Here is a 19155-nt window from a genome sequence, read left to right on the forward strand (position 1 = left end):
CTCTGCACTATAAAGCACAGATCGCAACCCCCAAGGCTGGAGGATACAGCCAAGCTCACCATCACTTCCAGGGCCATTCTCCACTGGCTACCAAGCGGCCTGGGTGCCGGTCAACCCACCCACAGAGACCTGAGGCTGAGGAGGTGACGCTGGGCAGGCATCTAAAATAGGCCAGTCCCCTGGGACACACGGAGGCCGCTTCACACCACGTTCACCTCCAGCAATGAGGCTGCACGTGAGCCATTTTGGCCACTCTGTGTGAAAGGCCACCTGCATTTTTTAAAATGTTTAACAGAAGCAGTGAATGACCAGACGAAGGAGGAGGCGGGCAAATCAAAGTTTGAGCTTTCCCATAATCCACACATCAAAAATCAAATCTAGAGAAACTCGATATGCACAGTTAAGAATGAGGCCTTTTAAAATGAAGTGAGAGGGTGCCCGGAGGTGAAGAGTAAACTAATTTTAGGGTGAAGACAAAGAAAAACACAAAATCTCAAAAAGCACAGTGTTCCACAAAAGATGCACAAGGAACAAAATGAAAACGAAACAGAATCCAGCAGCATTAGTAATTTTAAAAGCTAATTAAAATAGATGCCACATTTACTTCTCAACTTAACTTTTTCTTCCTTTAGTGATAACAGTCTGTGCTGGCCATGAACTCAGGAGAGCACGTTTCCTCTCCTGCCCGAGGGCGTGACTCCCATGCCTCTTCTCACGGCAGGTGCCAGGCGGCCCACGTGTGGGGTGCAGGAGCCTGCTCCTCAGGAAGCACCAAGATACCTCGTCTAAGGTGGGCTCTGCAGGTGATCATGCCCAGGTGCCCATCCACAGGGAGAGACAGTATAGAGAGTGCCCCATAACTGACCAGGCCCACAGAAAAACTTCTCCATGTTCCAAAATCTCACAGAAAAACTCAAGCAGGGCTGGGCACAGTGGCTCACACCTGTAATCCCAGCACTTTGGGAGGCCGAGGCAGGTGGATCACAAGGTCAGGAGTTCAAGACCAGCCTGGCCAATATGGTGAAACCCCGTCTCTACTAAAAATACAAAAATTAGCTGGGCATGGCAGCGGGCACCTGTAATCCCAGCTATTTGGAAGGCTGAGGCAGGGAACTGCTTGAACCCAGGAGGCGGAGGGTGCAGTGAGCAAAGATTGTGCCACTACACTCCAGCCTGGGCAACAGAGCCAGACTCTTGTCTTAAAAAAAAAAAAAAAAAAAATCCAGCAGAAGAGAAGCTTTGTAGCTTTGTATCTACTCTTAGGCACCACTAAAGCTATCACCTTTAGTAACAAAATGTTACGACCTCTCTGATACAATGTTTTCATTCCTCCATCTAAGAGTGCTCCAGCCTGGGTGCTATTGTGGGTGGAGCTGAGGCTCCCAGGGCCCTGCAGCCCAGTGTGGCCTGATCCCCGCCTGGCCTCTCTGCTTTTCCTCCACATACGCACAGCCAGCAAACACCAGCTATGAGGCATCATTTAGCCCTTCTCCTGGCTTCTGGCACCAACCTGCCAAATCCTGCACGTTGGCATTCCACAGAGTGTGATCTGCTGAATGCTGGTTTTGCAAAATGGTAGTAAGGACTGTAAGAAACAAAAACATGAGTGACCTATGTTTCAGAATCCCTGGGTTTGTACTGTTAAAGCAGCCCCTGCAGGACTGCAGAGCCCCATATGCCATGCACCCCAAATCCCCAACGGGGGGCTGCCCAGAGGGACTGGAGCTCTGAGGACCATGCCCCAGCAGCTTTGGAAGCATGAAGATACTAACTCCACCACTATGCTGGCGGACCCCGGCCCTTCTCACCAGAGCCCAGCCCAGCCCAGCCCCACCTCTGCTTTCCCCCCACCCACTCCCCCCCGCCCCTTCTCACCAGAACCCAGCCCAGCCCAGCCCCACCTCTGCTCTCCCTCCGGCCCCTTCTCACCAGAGCCCAGCCCAGCCCCACCTCTGCTTTCCCCCCCACCCACTCCCCCCGGCCCCTTCTGACCAGACCCCCGCCCCTTCTCACCAGAGCCTGCCCCAGCCCCACCTCTGCTTTCCCCCCCACCCACTCCCCCCGGCCCCTTCTCACCAGACCCCGGCCCCTTCTCACCAGAGCCTGCCCCAGCCCCACCTCTGCTCTCCCTCCGACCCCTTCTCACCAGAGCCCAGCCCAGCCCAGCCCCACCTCTGCTTTCCCCCCCACCCACTCCCCCCGGCCCCTTCTGACCAGACCCCCGCCCCTTCTCACCAGAGCCTGCCCCAGCCCCACCTCTGCTTTCCCCCCCACCCACTCCCCCCGGCCCCTTCTCACCAGACCCCGGCCCCTTCTCACCAGAGCCTGCCCCAGCCCCACCTCTGCTCTCCCTCCGACCCCTTCTCACCAGAGCCCAACCCAGCCCAGCCCAGCCCCATCTCTGCTTTCCCCCCCACCCACTCCCCCCGGCCCCTTCTCACCAGACCCCGGCCCCTTCTCACCAGAGCCTGCCCCAGCCCCACCTCTGCTCTCCCTCCGACCCCTTCTCACCAGAGCCCAGCCCAGCCCAGCCCCACCTCTGCTTTCCCCCCCACCCACTCCCCCCGGCCCCTTCTGACCAGACCCCGGCCCCTTCTCACCAGAGCCTGCCCCAGCCCCACCTCTGCTCTCCCTCCGACCCCTTCTCACCAGAGCCCAACCCAGCCCAGCCCAGCCCCACCTCTGCTTTCCCCCCCACCCACTCCCCCCAGCCCCGTCTGACCAGACCCCCGCCCCTTCTCACCAGAGCCTGCCCCAGCCCCACCTCTGCTCTCCCTCCGACCCCTTCTCACCAGAGCCCAATCCAGCCCAGCCCAGCCCCACCTCTGCTTTCCCCCCCACCCACTCCCCCCCGCCCCTTCTGACCAGACCCCGGCCCCTTCTCACCAGAGCCTGCCCCAGCCCCACCTCTGCTCTCCCTCCGGCCCCTTCTCACCAGAGCCCAGCCCAGCCCCACCTCTGCTCTCCGCCCCCATCCCGGCCCCTTCTCACCGGAGCCTGCCCCAGCCCTACCTCTGCTCTCCCGCTCCCACCACCCCCAACCCAAACACCAAGTGTGCGTGCGCATGCGTGGAGCTGGGGTCGTGTGTGATGCATCCCGCGTGTCACTTCTGCTAAAGCACAAATCCTCTGCCCTACAAACCATGAAATCAAAGAGGCTGTGAACCTACAAAGCCTGGAGAGGGGAAGCCAGGAGTGGGGGTCACAAGAGGCTCCCCAGAGAGAAAGAAGGAGTCATCATCCCCCTCTGCACAGCAGGACCTGGGGACCCGGTGGGCACAAGAGGATGTGCGGTAGGTAGGGAGGTGGGCTTCGCTGTGTGGAGTGCAGGGATGGCGCATCCTCAGGCTGGAGGGACGCCCAGCAGGGACCAGCGCCCTCTGCTCTCCCCACTTTCATCCCACCATCTTCTGGAACACGCTGGGGAACTGCGTGTGCACTCAGTGGTCACAGAAGCCATGCATGACCAGGACAGCCCAGGATGTTGATTCTATGAAGAGACCCATGGACAAAGTTCAGAATTCCCTGGAAGGCTGCCCTGTGCTCCACAAAGAAAGAGCTCAAGTGTCTCTCGAAGGCCTGTAAGCAAGAACTCCCAGTCCCAGCTTCAAACCTCACGTCAAGTGCCAGTTAGGTCATGAGGCAATGACAAGATGGTACCAGGAAACTGGGTTAATCTCTGACTTCTCCAAACCAGATACTTAGATGGACATTAGATAGATTCTTTTCTTTCTTTTTTTTGAGACAGGGTCTCTCTCTGTTGGCCAGACTGGAGTACAGCTCACTGCAGCCTCGAATTCCTGGGCTTAAGTGATCCTCCTTTCACAGCCTCCCAAGTAGCTAGGACTACAGGTAATGCCCCCATACCTAAGCTAATGTTTCAATTTTTTGTAGAGTCGGGGTCTTGCTATGTTGCGTTGGTTGGTCTTGAACTCCTGGCCTCGAGTGATCCTCCCACCCCAGCCTCCAAAAGTGCTGGAATTATAGGAGCGGGCCACCGTGCCCAACTTAATTTATTTTCTTTTAGCAACTTTGAACTATGAGCATACTGGGGAGGGAAACCTCTAAGTGGAACTTCTTTCCCATATGGTTATCCACTCTCAGGCAATTTTCCTCTATTATTTTGGAGAAAATTTATTCTATAACCCTAAAGATGAGTGCAATGCTCCTTCACAACACACACATGTGAGCTGGGGCTGTAGCAGGTGGCCTGCCGACCAGCGTCTCCCCAACCCCCACAACATGCACTCAAAGTAAACAACAGCATTAGACAATTAGAAACCTACTTCCAGTCAATCTTACGCTCACTGAAGCCACTTCAGCACCGCCAGCCACTGTCTCCACAGCAGGAGATGGGAAAGAAGGAAGGAGTCTCCAAAATGAGCACCCCTGAACCTCCCTCAGATGCTGGCCCAGAGACAAACCTCGAGACAGGACTCGGACCCAAAATCCTCCTCCGAGGTTGCTGCAGGGGACAAACCTCCCTGCCTCGGAGACAGCTCTGGGGAAGAGGCAGCCAACCCACTCGCTCACCTAAAAATCCCTGGCAGGGGCAAAACTAACACCCAGGGACACGCGGACCAATGGCTGCCCATGGCCAGGGCTGGGATGAAGGCCACGGAGCAGGGAGCACCCCAGCTCATGAACACAGGGGACACCCCAGCATCAGAACTCATCAAATGGACACGAAAGGGGTGTATTTCATGGAATGCAAATCACACCTCAATAAGGTTGACTTAAAAACTAACAGGCGGGCCAGGCGCGGTGGCTCACGCCTGTAATCCCAGCACTTTGGGAGGTCAAGGCGGGTGGATCATGAGGTCAAGAGATCGAGACCATCCCGGTCAACATGGTGAAACCTGGTCTCTACTAAAAATACAAAAATTACCTGGGTATGGTGGCGGGTGCCTGCAGTCCCAGCTACTCAGGAGGCTGAGGCAGGAGAATCACTTGAACCCAGGAGGCAGAGGCTGCAGTGAGCCGAGATTGTACCACTGCATTCCATCCAGCCTGGCGACAGAGCGAGACTCTGTCTCAAAAAAAAAACCAAAACTAACAGGCAAAGAAGCAGGTACGTGATTACTCAGTGACCAGAGTCAGAAGCAGAGTTCTTGACACCAGCTGCCTGGACTCCTTCTCTCCACCACTCCACCAGGCCCTCTTCATAGGAAGAGCAGCAGACACCTTCCAATCTGCCCGGACAGAGAGGCTGGGATCACCCGGAAGAAAGAAAAATTCCAGACGTTTTTGGCCTTAGAATGCAGCTATGAGACCTCTTCATTTCCTCTGAAAACTCACTCTCCCAATTACGTCTGGCTTCAACAACTGTTAAAATTAATTTCAATTTCCTTAGCCTAATACAAATACAAAGAGGAAGTCGGTCTGAGAGGAACAAGACAGTCTCCAGAGAGTGACTTCCTATTTAAATAAGGCAGGCCAGGCGCCGTGGCTCCGGCCTGTAATCCCAGCCCTTTCAGAGACCCAGTGGGGAGGAATGCTTGAGGCCAGAAGTTCGAGACCAGCCTGGGCAACAAGTGAGACCCACCCCCCCGCCCCACTCCCCCGTCTCTACAAAAAATACAAAAAACAATTAGCCGGGTGTGGTGGTGCGCCTGTGGTCCCAGCTACTCGGGAGGCTGAGATGGGAGGATCACCTGAGCCCAGGAACCTGGAGACTGCAGTGAGCTGTCATGACATCATGCACTTCAGCCTGGACCACAGAGCAAGACCCTCTCTCAAAACAATAAAGAAAAACTATACAATATGAAAAAGGCGGGCAGGAATGGCTCCTCTCCACAGGCAGGCCTAGGCCAGTGCCCAGCTGAGAGGTCCCTGCTAAGTACCCATGTGGGACATTATGCGAGGAGGCGGATCTGGAGATTTTCTCTGAGATTCTGTGCTCCAACCCCACCGTTTTTCTGGAAAAATAATCTCACCCTAAGAAGTGACTCGCCTGCAGCCACGTACCCCATCCACGGCAGAGCGGGACGCTGGCCCAGCCGGGAGGTGTGGACCCTGCTGCTCCCCCGGCCTCAACCAGAAACCCCAAAGGAGAAACCCTCTTCTCTGGGCGCAGCCCAGGAAAGCAAGCCCCCAACTTACCAGAAGAGTATCCGCAAAATGTTGGCCACCAGCAGCACCAGGCACACGTAGGTAGAGAAGCCGTCGGCGTTCTGCGTCCTGCGAATGTCCCGATACTGCGGGACGTAGGGCACCACCCCTCCGAAGACCATGGCCGCTGCCGCGCCCCAGGACACCAGCTGGTGCAGTGGCACCAGGAGCCAGTCCAGGCCCTCGGCCTCCATCGCAGCGCCCGCCTGGCCGAGGCTGTCACGGGCTCCGCGCCCCGCGGGCCACCGGTCGCCTGCTCATCGCCGCTCCGCGGGCTCCTGCGGCCTCGGGGCCTGCGGGGAGCGGGGAGCTGCTCGAGTTCCGCCCAAGGAGGCTGGGGCGGCGCGGACGGACCCGACCTGACCCGCGCCGGCCGCAGGACCCGAGGCAGAGCTAGGGCGACCCGGGCCCGGGGCGCGCGAGGCGCGGCCCCTGCCTGGGACGTGGGGGTGTCTGGGGGTCCCGAGACGCTCCCGGCGGGGGCTGGGGAGGGGTCCCAGGGCCGGGGTCGAGGACGAGCGAAGCCCCTGGGGTCACCGCCCGGGTGAGCTTAGCCGGCGGGGGTCCACGCGCCGGGTCGGGGATGGGGTCGGGGGAGGGGGCGCAGGGCCCAGGATGGGAGCGCACGGTTCGGGGGAGGGTCACGGGGCCTAGCATGGGGGCGCACGGCTCGGGGGAAGGGGGCGCAGGCCCAGGATGGGGGCGCACGGCTCGCGGGAGGAGGTGCCGGGCCGGGGACCCCACAGGACCAAGCCGGGGGACTGGAGGCCGCGACCAACTGCCCCGGCCCTGCGTCATCGGCAGCCCTAGGCCGCCCCGCGCCGCTTACCTGCGCCCCCAGCCCCGCGCCCCGCGCCCCTCGCCCCGCGTCCCCGCGCCGCTTACCAGCCCGCGTCTCAGCGTCCGTCCGCTCAGGCGCCGGGAAACCCCGCCCCGTGACGTCACAATGCCGGGCCCCGCCCACGCCCGAGCTGTGGGGCGGCGCCGCAGGGTCCTAGAGCGCGCGGGGCCGGGCGGGCCGAGGCGGGGCCGGGCGGGCCGAGGCGGGGCCGGGCGGGCCGAGGCGGGGCCGGGCGGGCCGAGGCGGGGCCGGGCGGGCCGAGGCGGGGCCGGGCGGGCCGAGGCGGGGCTGTCCGGGCGGCGGGGGCGAGTGCCTGCTCCCGCCCGGTCGGGAAATACCAGCCCGGCGGGGCCGGCCCCTCAGGCCTGGCGCCCACGTTAACCCGTCTCCAGCTGTCCCGGCGCGCGGCCATCCAAGCGGAGGGCGTCGTCCTGGAGGGCTGGGGGCGCAGGGTCCGGAAGCCCCGCTCACGCGTGTCCTGAATGTGTGGCGCCCGGGGCGCCCGGGGGCGAGTCTCATCCAGCTCTGTCCTGACCCAGGAGACCCGGGGACCCGGCTCGGAGTTTGCAGCGCCCGGAGGCGGCCGGGGTCTCGGGAAACGGAGCGACCCCCGCGGGTCTCCGCTCCGATGCAAGCGCCCCACGAGCAGATGCGCCGGGGCCGTCACCGTGGCCCGTCACCACCGGGCCGTGGTCGCTGTCGCTGCAGAAACGCGGGGCGGCCTCTCCCCATCCCCGTGCAGTTCTCCGGGCTGACCCGTTGGGCGCCTATTTGCAGAAAAGGCAGCTCCTGAGCCTCAAGACAGACTCGGGAGCCAGGCGTGCGTGGAGCCCGGGCCCTGCTGCCGGCCTCGCAGGCCAAGCCAACTCCGAGCCCCGCACCCGCCCGCGGGGAGCTGCCCTTGCCCAGGACCCTCTTGGCCCGCGCGTGTGAGGACTGAGGGCGGGGGGCGCGTGGATGAGGGGCGCGCGGGTGAAGAGTGAGGAACGCGCGAGTGAGGGGTGAGGGGTGCGTGGGTGAGGGGTGATGGGCGCGCGGGTGAGGGGTGAGGGGTGAAGGGTGTGTGAGTGACGGGCGGGTGTGTGTAGGGTGAGGGGCGGGCGGGTGTGTGTAGGGTGAGGGGCGGGCGGGTGAGGGGCGCGGGGACGTGAGGTGAGGGGTGCACGGGTAAGGCGCGAGCCGCGAGGTTGAGGGGTCCACGCTGAGGGTTGCTTCCCCGCCAGCCGCGGCCTCTTCTCCACGAGCCCGGCCCCCTGCCCCCTGCCCGACTGGTTTTATGGGGGATCATAAGGACAGTCACCACCTAACTAGGAGCAAATCCGCAACAATCGAGGAAACAGGGTGCTCCTGCCTTGCGCCCCCAGGCTGACGTTGGGACTTCTTTAAGCCAGCGCTGAGGAGCCCCAGCACCAGGACCGTAGAGGTGAGTAAAAGGCACAGCAGGAAGCCCGGGAGAAAAAAAGCAGCTGCCCCTGCTCAGCCGCGCCCTATCCTGAGCCCAGCAGCCTTTGGGATCTTCTGTCCTCTCTGCCCTGGAGGTTGGAGTAAGCTCCGGGCTTCCTTGACCCTCACTGGAGCACTGGGGTCCCAGACGCTAGCCTCGGTTATCTTAAATCCAGAGGCTGTGGAGACATATGGGGCAAATTGTGCCAGCAGCCTGGAACCTCCAGGAGCCCGGCTCAGTGGACAAAATCCGGCATGCTCGGACCTCACCCCACAGGCCTCACACCTCAGAGGCACCCCGAAAGGTGAGTTGGTGACCGCAGAGTGAGTTTGTATCTTTTCGAACACCACCTGCCGGGGGTCCGAGCTCCCACCCCCAGTCTACATCAGCCAATCACAGCTCATTGCAGGTGCTGCGCTTGTCACATAGCTTCCTGCAAACGAGAAGCCGACCAAGCCATGCACAGCTGGAAAATGGCCCTTCTAAAGCCATCAAGTCCTAATCCAGGCAACCTGTAAATATTACCTCGTATGGGAAAACAATTTTTTTTTCGAATGTCATTAAGGATCTTAAGATAGAGAGATTGTTCTGGATCATCCAGGTGGGCCCTAAACACTGTGGCTCACACCTGTAATCCCAGCACTTTGGGAGCCTGAGGTGGGTAAATCTCTTGAGCCCAGGAGTTCGAGACCAGCCTGAGCAACATGGCGAGACCTCGTCTCTACAAAAGATAGAAAAATTATCTGGGCATGGTAGTGTGCACCTGTAGTCCCAGCTACTCCTGAGGTGGAAGGATTGCTTGAGGCCAGGAGGTTGAGGCAGCAGTGAGCCAGGATCGCACCACTGCACTCTAGCCTAGGTGACAAAGTGAGACCCTATCTCAAAAATAAATAAATACAACAGAGACAGGGTCTCTGTGTTGGCCAGGCTGGTCTTGAACTCCTGGCCTCAAGCGATCCTCCCGCCTTGGCCTCTCAAAGTGCTGGGATGACAGGCATGAGCCAGCGTGCCTGGCCACATGCATCTTTGTAAGAGGGAGGCAGAAGGAAATTTGGTGCCACACAGAAGAAAGGGCCATGGGAAGATGGAGCAGAGATGAAGATGGGGCCTTGAAAGTGGGCGTGATGCAGTCACAAGCCAAGTAACGCCGGAGCCACCAGAGGCTCCAGAAACCAGGAGCAGATTCTCCCCAGGAGCCATGCGAGGGAGCCTGGCCCTGCCAATGCCTTGATTTCAGCACATTAAAAGTGATTTTGGACTTCTGGCCTCCAGAGCTGTGAAGGAATAAACTTCTGCTGTTGTAAAAGCCACTTAGCTGTGGTCATTTGTTGCAGGAGCCAATGAGTGACTGACAAGATCAGAGCTGTGACACAGAGGAAGCAGAGCTGTGCCTCATGCTTTCCAGGCTCTGCTCATGAGAAACAGGTCACTGGGCTGGCCCAGTGCAGATTAGGGTGTCACGTAGGAGCATGAATACCCGGGGAACCACTTAAGAAGTTGCCTAACACATGGTGCTTATAAAAGGAAAAGCAAACAAAGCAACTTTGTTCTGAGAGCTGGGACATCAGAGGAAGACTGGAGCCACTGTTTCTCACTCAGCCTATTTCTTTTTTTTTTTTATTTATTTATTTTATAGAGACGGGGGACTCACTATGTTGGCCAGTTTGGTCTTTGAACTCCTGGCTTCAAATGATCCTCTCACCTAGGCCTCCCAAAGTGCTGGGATTACAGGAGTGAGCCACCTTGCTGGTCGCGCACCCCATTTTTTAAGGAAACCTATACAGAAGGTGGATTGGAAGTCTCACTTAAGGAGCCTGGCTCAGAAGTTCTGCAAGTTCAACTGGTGTCATGTGACATGCTTGGCAGTCACCACCCCCATCCTTACAGCAAAGAATAGCAGGGCACACGGCAAACCAGCAGCCTTTCATGGGCCTATCAGAGAACTAAGGCTGCCAGACAAACTGGCACCCTGCTCTGAAGAGACAGGCACATCCAGGGAGAGACAGCACCTGAGAGCTGCTCACCCACAGCAGAAACTCCTGGATAAACTGGCTTTAGCAGAAAAATTAGACAACATGCAAGACCAGATAGGTAATGTCAGCAGAGATGGAAACAATAATAAAAAAAAATGCTAGAAGTCAAAAACACACAATGGAAATAAAGAATGCTCATTAGTTGACTAGACAGAATGAAGGAAATAATCAGTGAATATGAAGATAAGTCAACAGAAACTTCCCAAACTGAAATGCAAGGAGAAAAGGGGATGAAAAAAAAATCAACTGATCTAGTTTGAGGGTGTGTCCCCACCAAATCTCATGTTGAGTTATAATCACCAGTTTTGGAGGTGGGGCTTGGCAGGGGGTGTTTGGATCATGGGGGCGGGTCCCTCATGAATGGCTTACGCCATCCCTTCATCCCCTTGTGATGAGTAAGCTCTCACTCTGAGTTCACGTGAGATCTGTTTTTGTTTTTGTTTTGAGACGGAGTCTCGTTCTGTTGCCCAGACTGGAGTGCAGTGGCACAGCACAGTCTCAGCTCACTGCAACCTCCTGGGTTTAAGTGATTCTTGTGCCTCAGTCTCCCAAGTAGCTGGGATTACAGGCTTGCGCCACTATGCCTGTCTAATTTATTGTATTTTTAGTAGAGATGGGGTTTCAACATGTTGACCAGGATGGTCTCAAACTCCTGACCTTGTGATCCACCCACCTCGGCCTCCCAAAGTGCTGCGATTATAGGCATGAGCCACCGCGCCTGCCCGAGATCTGTTTTTCTTTAAAGTGTCTGGCACCTACCCACCCCCTCACTCTCTCTCTCTGGCTCCTGCTTTTACCATGTGAAATGCCTGCTCCCACTTTGCCTTCCGCCATGAGTAAAAGTTCCCTGAGGCCCCCAAGAAGCTGAGCAGATGCTGGTGCCATGCTGGTATGGCCTGCAAGAACTGTGAGCCAATTAAACCTCTTCTCTTTATAAATTACTCTGTCTCAGGTATTTCTTTATAGCAATGCAAGAACAGCCTAATACACCAACAGAAGACACCATCCGAGAACAACATCAAAGGATATGATTGGTACAATGGGAGAATCAGAAGGAGGAAAGAGAAGAAGGGGCAGGAGAAATGGTGGAATGGCAAGAATGTCCCCAAATTAATGACAGACACCAAACCATAGATCCAGGAAACATACAGAACATCCATCGGGACAAATAACAAAAAACATAAAGCAAAACAAAACAAAAACCACACCTAGGCTTGTCACATTCAAACTGAATAAACCTGCCTGACTGAACCCTCGTCCACCAGCCACAGCTACACCTCTGACAAGACGAGACAGATTTCAGTAACTCTTGGTAAGAGACCACTGACCATGGCTGGTCCCGGCTGGTTTACAAACTCTGTGCACCAAGTGCCTTTGGGTCTTAGAAAGACCTTTTGATGTATAAGGACTAACTGTAATACATTTAAATGTTACACCTCCACCCCAAAGTGAACACGGGTCATATGATACATATGGCAAGACCCCCTTCATGAATATTCATAGCTCATCGTGTAACCTGTTAAGTATGTTTAGCCAACCAAGTCAGCATAAAGCTCCTGCCCCACCCTCTCCTCCTCTGAAGGGCCTGTGTCTGGTCTTGTGGGATGTCTCCTTTTCTAAATGCAGTGTTGTGTGATTTTTTAAGTTAACAAGAGGAATATGAATAAAAATGACAGTGGACTTCTTGTTAGAAATCATGCAGATAAGAAAAGGGTGGAGTGAAATCTTTTTTTTTTTTTTTTTTAGACAGAGTCTCGCTCTGTTGTTCAGGCTGGAGTGTAGTGGCGCAATCTCGGCTCACTACAAGCTCTGCCTCCCAGGTTCACACCATTCTCCTGCCTCAGCCTCCCGAGTAGCTGGGACTACAGGCACCCGCCACCACATCCGGCTAATTTTTTTGTATTTTTAGTAGAGATGGGGTTTCACAGTGTTAGCCAGGATGGTCTCGATCTCCTGACCTCATGATCTGCCTGCCTCGGCCTCCCAAAGTGCTGGGATTATAGGCGTGAGCCACCGCGCCTGGCCGTGAAATCCTTAAAGTGTTGCAATTGAAAAAAAAAAATCTGCCCACCTAGAATTCCATATAGCAAAAGTATCCTTAAGGTGCAGGAAAAATAAAGACTTTTTCAGAAAAACAAAAACTGAGGGAATGTATTGCCAGTAGACCTGCCCTGTGAGAAATGTTAGAGAAGAGACAAGGAAGATGATACAGGTCAGAAGCTTAGATCTACATCAGGAAAGGAAAAGCATCAGAGGCAGAATAAATGAAGAGAATTAATGTCTCTTGTTTTTCTTTTCTTTTTTTTTTTTTTGAGACGAGTTTTGCTCTTGTTGCCCACGCTGGAGTGCAATGGCGCAATCTCAGCTCACTGCAACCTCCGCCTCCCGGGTCAAGCAATTCTGCCTCAGCTTCCTGAATAGCTTGGCTTACAAGGACATGCCACCATGCCCAGCTAATTTTTTTTTTTTTTTTTTTGAGATGGAGTCTCACTCTGTCGCCCAGGCTGGAGTGCAGTGGCACAATATCAGCTCACTGCAAGATCCGCCTCCTCGGTTCACGCCATTCTCCTGCCTCAGCCTCCCAGGTAGCTGGAACTACAGGCGCCCGCCACCACGCCCGGCTAATTTTTTGTATTTTTAGTAGAGATGGGGTTTCACCGTGTTAGCCAGGATGGTCTCGATCTCCTGACCTCGTGATCCGCCCACCTTGGCCTTCCAAAATGCTGGGATTACAGACGTGAGCCACCGCGCCCGGCCTATAATTTTTTGTATTTTTAGTAGAGACGGGGTTTCGCCATGTTCGCCGGGCTGGTCTCGAACTCCTGTCCTCAGGTAATCCACCCATCTCAGTCTTGCAGAGTGCTGGGATTATAGGCGTGAACCACCTCGTTATTCTTAATTGGTCTAAAGACGACTGTTTAAAGCCATAAAGTAACAATGTACTGGGTGATTACAACTTGTGGACAAAATGTCACAAGGGACAGTGGGAGGAGCCGGGACTTTTCTGATGTAAAATACCTCCATTGTGCTGCCCTCCCCACCACTGGTCTAAAACTATTACATTCCACAGCTTAAGCCACTTGGTCACACACTGAAACCTCTGGGCGGCTTTAAAACCACAAATGCTCAAGTGCACAGGCCCACCCGCAGAGCACTGATAAAGGGGACTGTGCCAGTCAGGTAAGCCTTCTAAGCCTTCCCCAGAAGTTCTGATGTGTAGCCATATTTGAGAGCCACTGTTTTAAAATTCACACCCACAAAAGCTACACAGTCCAGGAGGTCCTCATTACCCACAATCATGACTTCTTGGAAAGACCACTTACTCAAACACGGCCAGAATTGCATAGTAAATAATTAGTGGAATTAGAAAATAGTTGGTTGATATTGCATTAACAATGAAAATTAAACTTATGAAAATACTGCAATTATTTTAGAATAAATAAAACAGAGCGGGCCAGGTGTGGTGGCTCACACCTATAATCCCAAGACTTTGGGAGGCTCAGGTGGGTGGATCCCTTGAGCTCAGGAGTTCAAGACCAGCCTGGTCAACATAGTGAGACCCCCATCTCTACTAAAAATACAAAAATTAGTGGGGAACAGTGGTGTGCATCTGTAGTCCCAGCTACTCAGGGGTCTGAGGTGGGAGGATCACCTGAGCCCAGGAGGTCAAGGCTGCAGTGAGTCGTAATTGTGCCATTGCACTCCAGCCTGGGCAACAGAGCAAGACCCTGTCTCAAAAAAAGAAAGGAGCAACAGTCTTTACTCAGATCTGTATACCCAAATCTATACCCAAAAGAACTCCTTTTATATAGTTTTTAAATACAACTTTTCAAACACAAAAGAGAGTAACACAATGAAACGCATGTATCCATCAACCAGCATCAATAATTATAAAAGAGCTCTTTCAATCAGTGTAAAATAAAAACTGAACTTAACAGTTTAATTGGCAGCATTTCTCCCTTTCTTGGTAATAACAGTGCACCCTAAAATCAGCAGCATCTTAGATTTAAGGCCTTAGAAACAAGGCCATTCACACTGGATCCGAGGGGCAACTGGGCACCTCCATGGGCACCCATGCTTCATAAAGACAGCTGCATCCTACACTTGGTTGAACTGGGATGTTTTCAACTATCCAAAATAAAACTTTGGTTTTCTAATTTAAAGCTTTGTTTCATATCTACATTCTGCTCTTGTGGTCTGCATCTTTGCTCTCGTAATTAGCTATTTCAGTCTTACCCAGACTGTTTTCTTCCCAATTGTCTGTCCTCACACCAGGGAAACACTGGCTAATTTCTGTAACTTCAGAATACATATTAATATTCTTTAATATTTAGATTCCCATGGTCAATTATTCATCCTGGGCTAGTGCTCAGCAGTTTCTCTTTTGTCAGTTCATGCGCCACCCAGGCAGCATATGCTGAGGAAGGCACAATTTCTATATTTATCCTAAGCCAAACATGAGCAGGAAAACTGAGAGCTATTCTAAAAATAATTTTATCGGGTCAAAAAGAAACAACTGCTAGGCCGATCTGGCCAATGACTCCTCCAGTAGCTGTCAAATCAAGAATGCACGTCATTTTCTTGCTGTGTTCCTAAGGTAGAGGAGACCACTTTGAAGACCCGCAGTCCATACTGGCATTCTAGAATTTGAGCAGAGGGCCATTTTGTTCTGTACTAAGAAAAATTCTTCTGTCTTGAGATGCAGTTAATCTGTAACCCTACCGCCAACTCTGTGCTCCCTGAAACACGTGCTGTGTCAACTCAGGGTTAAATGGATTAAGGGCTGTGCAGGGTATGCTTTGTTAAACAAATGCTTGAAGGCAGCATGCTTGTTAAGAGTCATCACCACTCCCTAACCTCAAACCACTCCCTAATCTCAAGTACTCAGAGACACAAAACACTGCGGAAGGCCGCAGGGACCTCTGCCTAGGAAAGCCAGGTATTGTCCAAGGTTTCTCCCCATGTGATAGTCTGAAATATGGCCTCGTGGGAAGGGAAAGACCTGACTGTCCCCCAGCCCGACACCCGTAAAGGGTATTTGCTGAGGAGGATTAGTAAAAGAGGAAGGAACGTCTCTTTGCAGTTGAGATAAGAGGAAGGCTTCTGTCTCCTGCTCGTCCCTGGGCAATGGAATGTCTCGGTGTAAAGCCGATTGTATATTCCATCTACTGAGATAGGGGAAAACCGCCTTAGGGATGGAGGTGAGACATGCTGGCAGCAATACTGCTCCTTAAGGCATTGAGATGTTTATGTATATGCACATCAAAAGCACAGCACTTTTTTCTTTACCTTGTTTATGATGCAGAGACATTTGTTCACGTATTTACCTTCTGACCTTCTCTCCACTATTATCCTATTATCCTGCCATGCCCGATAATGATCAATAAATACTAAGGGAACTCAGAGGCCGGTGCCGGCGTGGATCCTCTGTATGCTGAACGCCGGTCCCCTGGACCCCCTTTTTGTTTCTCTATACTTTTGTGTCTCTTTCTTTTCCAAGTCTCTCGTTCCACCTAACGAGAAACACCCACAGGTGTGGAGGGGCAACCCACCCCTTCACTGTGTTGTCTCCATCAGATCCAGCTGAAGAGCTTTGCTCGAAAGCCCGTCCTTGGCCAGTGTGGCCTCATTCCTGTAAGTCCAGCGTTTTGCGGGGCCGAGGTGGGAGGATCACTTGAGCCCAGGAGTTTGAGACCAGCCCTGGCAACATAGGGAGATCCCTGTCTCTAGAAAAATAATAAAAAATAGTAGCCGGGCATGGTGGTGTGCCTCTGTAGTCCCACCTACCCAGGAGGCTGAGGCAGGAGGATCCCTTGAGCCCAGTTCAAGGCTACAGTGAGCTATGATTGCACCACTGCACTCCAGCCTGGGTAACACAGCAAGACCCAATCCCCCCAAAAAAAAGAAAGACAGTCCTGTCATCTCCCCAGACCACCCGGCCTATTTCGGTGAGGCCTAGGGCTGCTGTGTGCAGCAATGCTGGGTGGTCCTACTCGGGCTGTCCCAGAAGCCTGACCTGAAAAAGCAGCCAGGGCTGGAGGGACGGCCCAATATGAGCCTGGCCGATGCCGGCTGCAGAGGAGAGAGGCGTTCCCAGGTCAGAGGCAGGCTCGTCTCGTCTTCTGCATGGCCAGTTCCAGGCTCGTGTGGGCCGCTGGGGCTCCCTGCTCGTTTAGCTGTCTGTGGTTAGGAACGCATAGCCCGTGAGGACAGGGTGCCCAGCTTGAACCTGCACCCAGAGTCAGCCAGTCAACATCTGGAGATAACGGGTTCCACGGGGTGCCCACAAGCTCTCCAAAGTCCCAACGCCAGTCTGCCTTCACGGGTGTCCGAAGTACTTTATCACTGGTGAGCTCAGTGCTGTCAAGAGCTCTGTGGCCCCTGCTCTGCCCGAATAAGGGGGGAGCAGCAGCCAAGGAGCAGCCCCGCCCTGGAGACACTGAAAGCCCTTGGGTCTGCGCCTGCCCCCACCACGAGGGAGCCGTCCCCTGAAGCCGTGAGCTTGATGCTGGGCTGTCCCTGGAGTAAAGCTTCTGGGAGCTCAGTGCCTGCAGAGTAAGGGAAGAGTGGACGTTCTAGAACTTTCTGGAAGGGAGGAAGGAGGGCAGTCTGACTGGCTCCCTGCTCATTTAGCTCTCTGTGGTTAGGAAAGCTGTCTGTGGGCTGATGAGGAACCCTGTCGTGGCCCTGCCGTGGGGCACCACTGCCCATCTCCTTCCGCTTCCAGAGATGAGCACTCTCTGAAGAGCCTGGAGGGGCTGACACCAGCCCGCTGACACCAGTCTGCCTCCTCTCTACAGGCGTGATTTCCTGCTTTTCCCTTAAGTTAGCTTGAGCGACTTCTGGTTCTTGACACTGAGGTGTGCTTCTGATGGAAACACCACCGGCTTGTACTCCTTGCCTCCCATGCCAGGCAGGCTTTCCTGGGTGCAGGCCATCCATCCTGTACTGTGGCATCTTCTGGCCCCGCCTCCTCCTCCTCAGCAGCCACCCACACTGGCTTTCCTGAGAAGCCAGAAGCCGCCCGGCAGGATTCCTTAGGCCAGAATGGTCCCGGGAGTGGGCCGGGAGCCACAGTACAGCAGCCACTTTCCACCCACACCGCGTCTTTCTCAGCCGTCCACACTGGCCCCTACAACTAAGTTGTATCTCAGCCTCTCTCAGAGACAGAAAAAAAGAGGAGGATGCTAAAAGCACACAAAAAGTGGCAAAATGGCCATGCTTTTAAAAAATTATTTTAACAGCTTCATTGAAATGTAATTTACATACCACAAAATCCACCCATTTAAAGGGCATAATTCAACAGTTTTGAGTATATTCACAGGGTTGTGAAACCTTCTTACGATCTAATTTTAGAACATTTTTGTCCCGCCACAAAGAAACCCCAGATCTCCTAAGTCTCTCCGCACTCTCCCTCGTCCCTGCAGCCCCCACCAACAGCAGTCAACTTTCCGTTTTCGTGACCTTGTTCCCACTCTCCACGCGCATGGACTTACCACTCAGGGTCTTCACGCCTGGCCTCTGCCACCCAGCGTTGTTCCTGAGGCCCACCTGCTTCGTAGCGTGCGTCAGCGCCTCACTCCTTTGTGTGGCTGAGGAATACTCTATCATCTGCATGTTGTTACCCACTTATCAGGGGTGGACGTTTGGGTGGTTTCCACCTTTTGAGCATTACTGATGCTGCAGTAGAATTGGCGCACTCGCGCTCGTTTCTTTCGGTATATGCCTAGGGGTGGCGCGGCTGGGCCCTGTGGAAACTGCTTCACTTTTGAGGACCCACCCGACTTTTTCACAGCACTGCAGCCTTTCACAGCCCACCGGCTGGGTGCGCGGCCACAATCCCCACACGCTTCACGGACTTAACGTTTGTCTCTCTGATTCTAGCCATGCTGGTGGGGTGCAGTGGGAGCTCATTGTGGTTTTGGTTTGTGTTTTCCTGATGACCTGTTGTAATGAGAAAAACCGAGAATCACATTTAAAACCTTACCCTAAAGTGGGAGTTGCTGAGAGACCAAAGAATGACTGGGCAGAGTCCAGCTTGGTGAGTAGGTGAGTTTTTTAGGACTCACATGTGGGGCACTCGTGGGCAGCAGGACAACTCTAGAGATGAGCGTGCTTCTGTCCCTAAGCTGCTTTTGAGCTAATTTTCTGCCTCTTTGCGCCGTCTGTGTGATGGGCCTGCTCTCTGTGCTGGTTCTCACATCCCCTCCGGGCTGTTTGGGTTCTCAGGGACACCTGCTCCTCCTCGCTGGGCACCGTGGCCTGGACTCACCGCCTGGCTTTGGGGTTCAGGCCACAGGCATCCGCCCTGAAGTAACCTGGTGGGAACCGTCACGCCACAGCGGTGATGCTGGGTGGCTGTGTTTTATTTATCCGCAATTTAGACACCAGAGCTTCCAGGTGTGGTCACTGGGCTGTGCCCTAGGGATGTTGCGGTGACCAGACACAGCCCTGTTCCCACAGCGCTGCACAGGGGTACAGACACGGCAACAAGACCGGTGACCCTAAAACACCGTCCTGGGAGGTCACCCACAAGGTGACGAGCCACAACCCAGGTGTGTGAAAGAGGCCAGGGAAGGCCCGGCATGGTGGCCCAGGCCTGCGGTCCCAGCACTTTGGGAGGCCGAGGCAGGAGGATCACTTGTGCCCAGGAATTCGAGACCAGCCTGGGCAACATAGTAAGATCTGGTCTCTACAAAAAATAAAAAAGATTAGCCGGACCTGGT

General features: G+C 54.6%; 1 protein-coding gene and 1 long non-coding RNA gene across 11 annotated transcripts in view; one reads left to right on the plus strand and one right to left on the minus strand.

Moving 5' to 3' along the window:
- SLC66A2 (solute carrier family 66 member 2) overlaps positions 1-7059 on the minus strand; it is a 51151-nt gene extending 44092 nt beyond the window's left edge. For 3 of the 10 annotated variants that reach the window (XM_054538135.2, XM_024236064.3, XM_063716974.1), the window contains exons 1-2: positions 6997-7048; positions 6103-6404 (exon numbers count right to left, since the gene is read on the minus strand). In XM_054538135.2, the coding sequence (XP_054394110.1) occupies positions 6103-6305 (203 nt within the window). In that variant the 5' untranslated portion in view covers positions 6306-6404; positions 6997-7048. Of the gene's footprint in view, positions 1-1510; positions 1586-6102; positions 6621-6996 lie in introns of those variants that run through there. The other 7 variants (XR_008516076.2, XM_054538139.2, XM_024236065.3 and 4 more) reach the window with 6 other exon arrangements.
- A 158-nt stretch (positions 7060-7217) lies between these two features.
- LOC129051650 (uncharacterized) lies at positions 7218-12762 on the plus strand. The gene is made up of 4 exons (XR_008516077.2): positions 7218-7953; positions 8176-8375; positions 8572-8700; positions 8806-12762. It is a non-coding gene; the product is annotated as an uncharacterized LOC129051650 (long non-coding RNA).
- The last annotated feature ends 6393 nt before the right edge of the window (positions 12763-19155 follow it).

The sequence above is a fragment of the Pongo abelii genome, chromosome 17 (assembly GCF_028885655.2).
Source record: "Pongo abelii isolate AG06213 chromosome 17, NHGRI_mPonAbe1-v2.0_pri, whole genome shotgun sequence".
Classification (NCBI taxonomy): Eukaryota; Metazoa; Chordata; class Mammalia; order Primates; family Hominidae; genus Pongo; species Pongo abelii.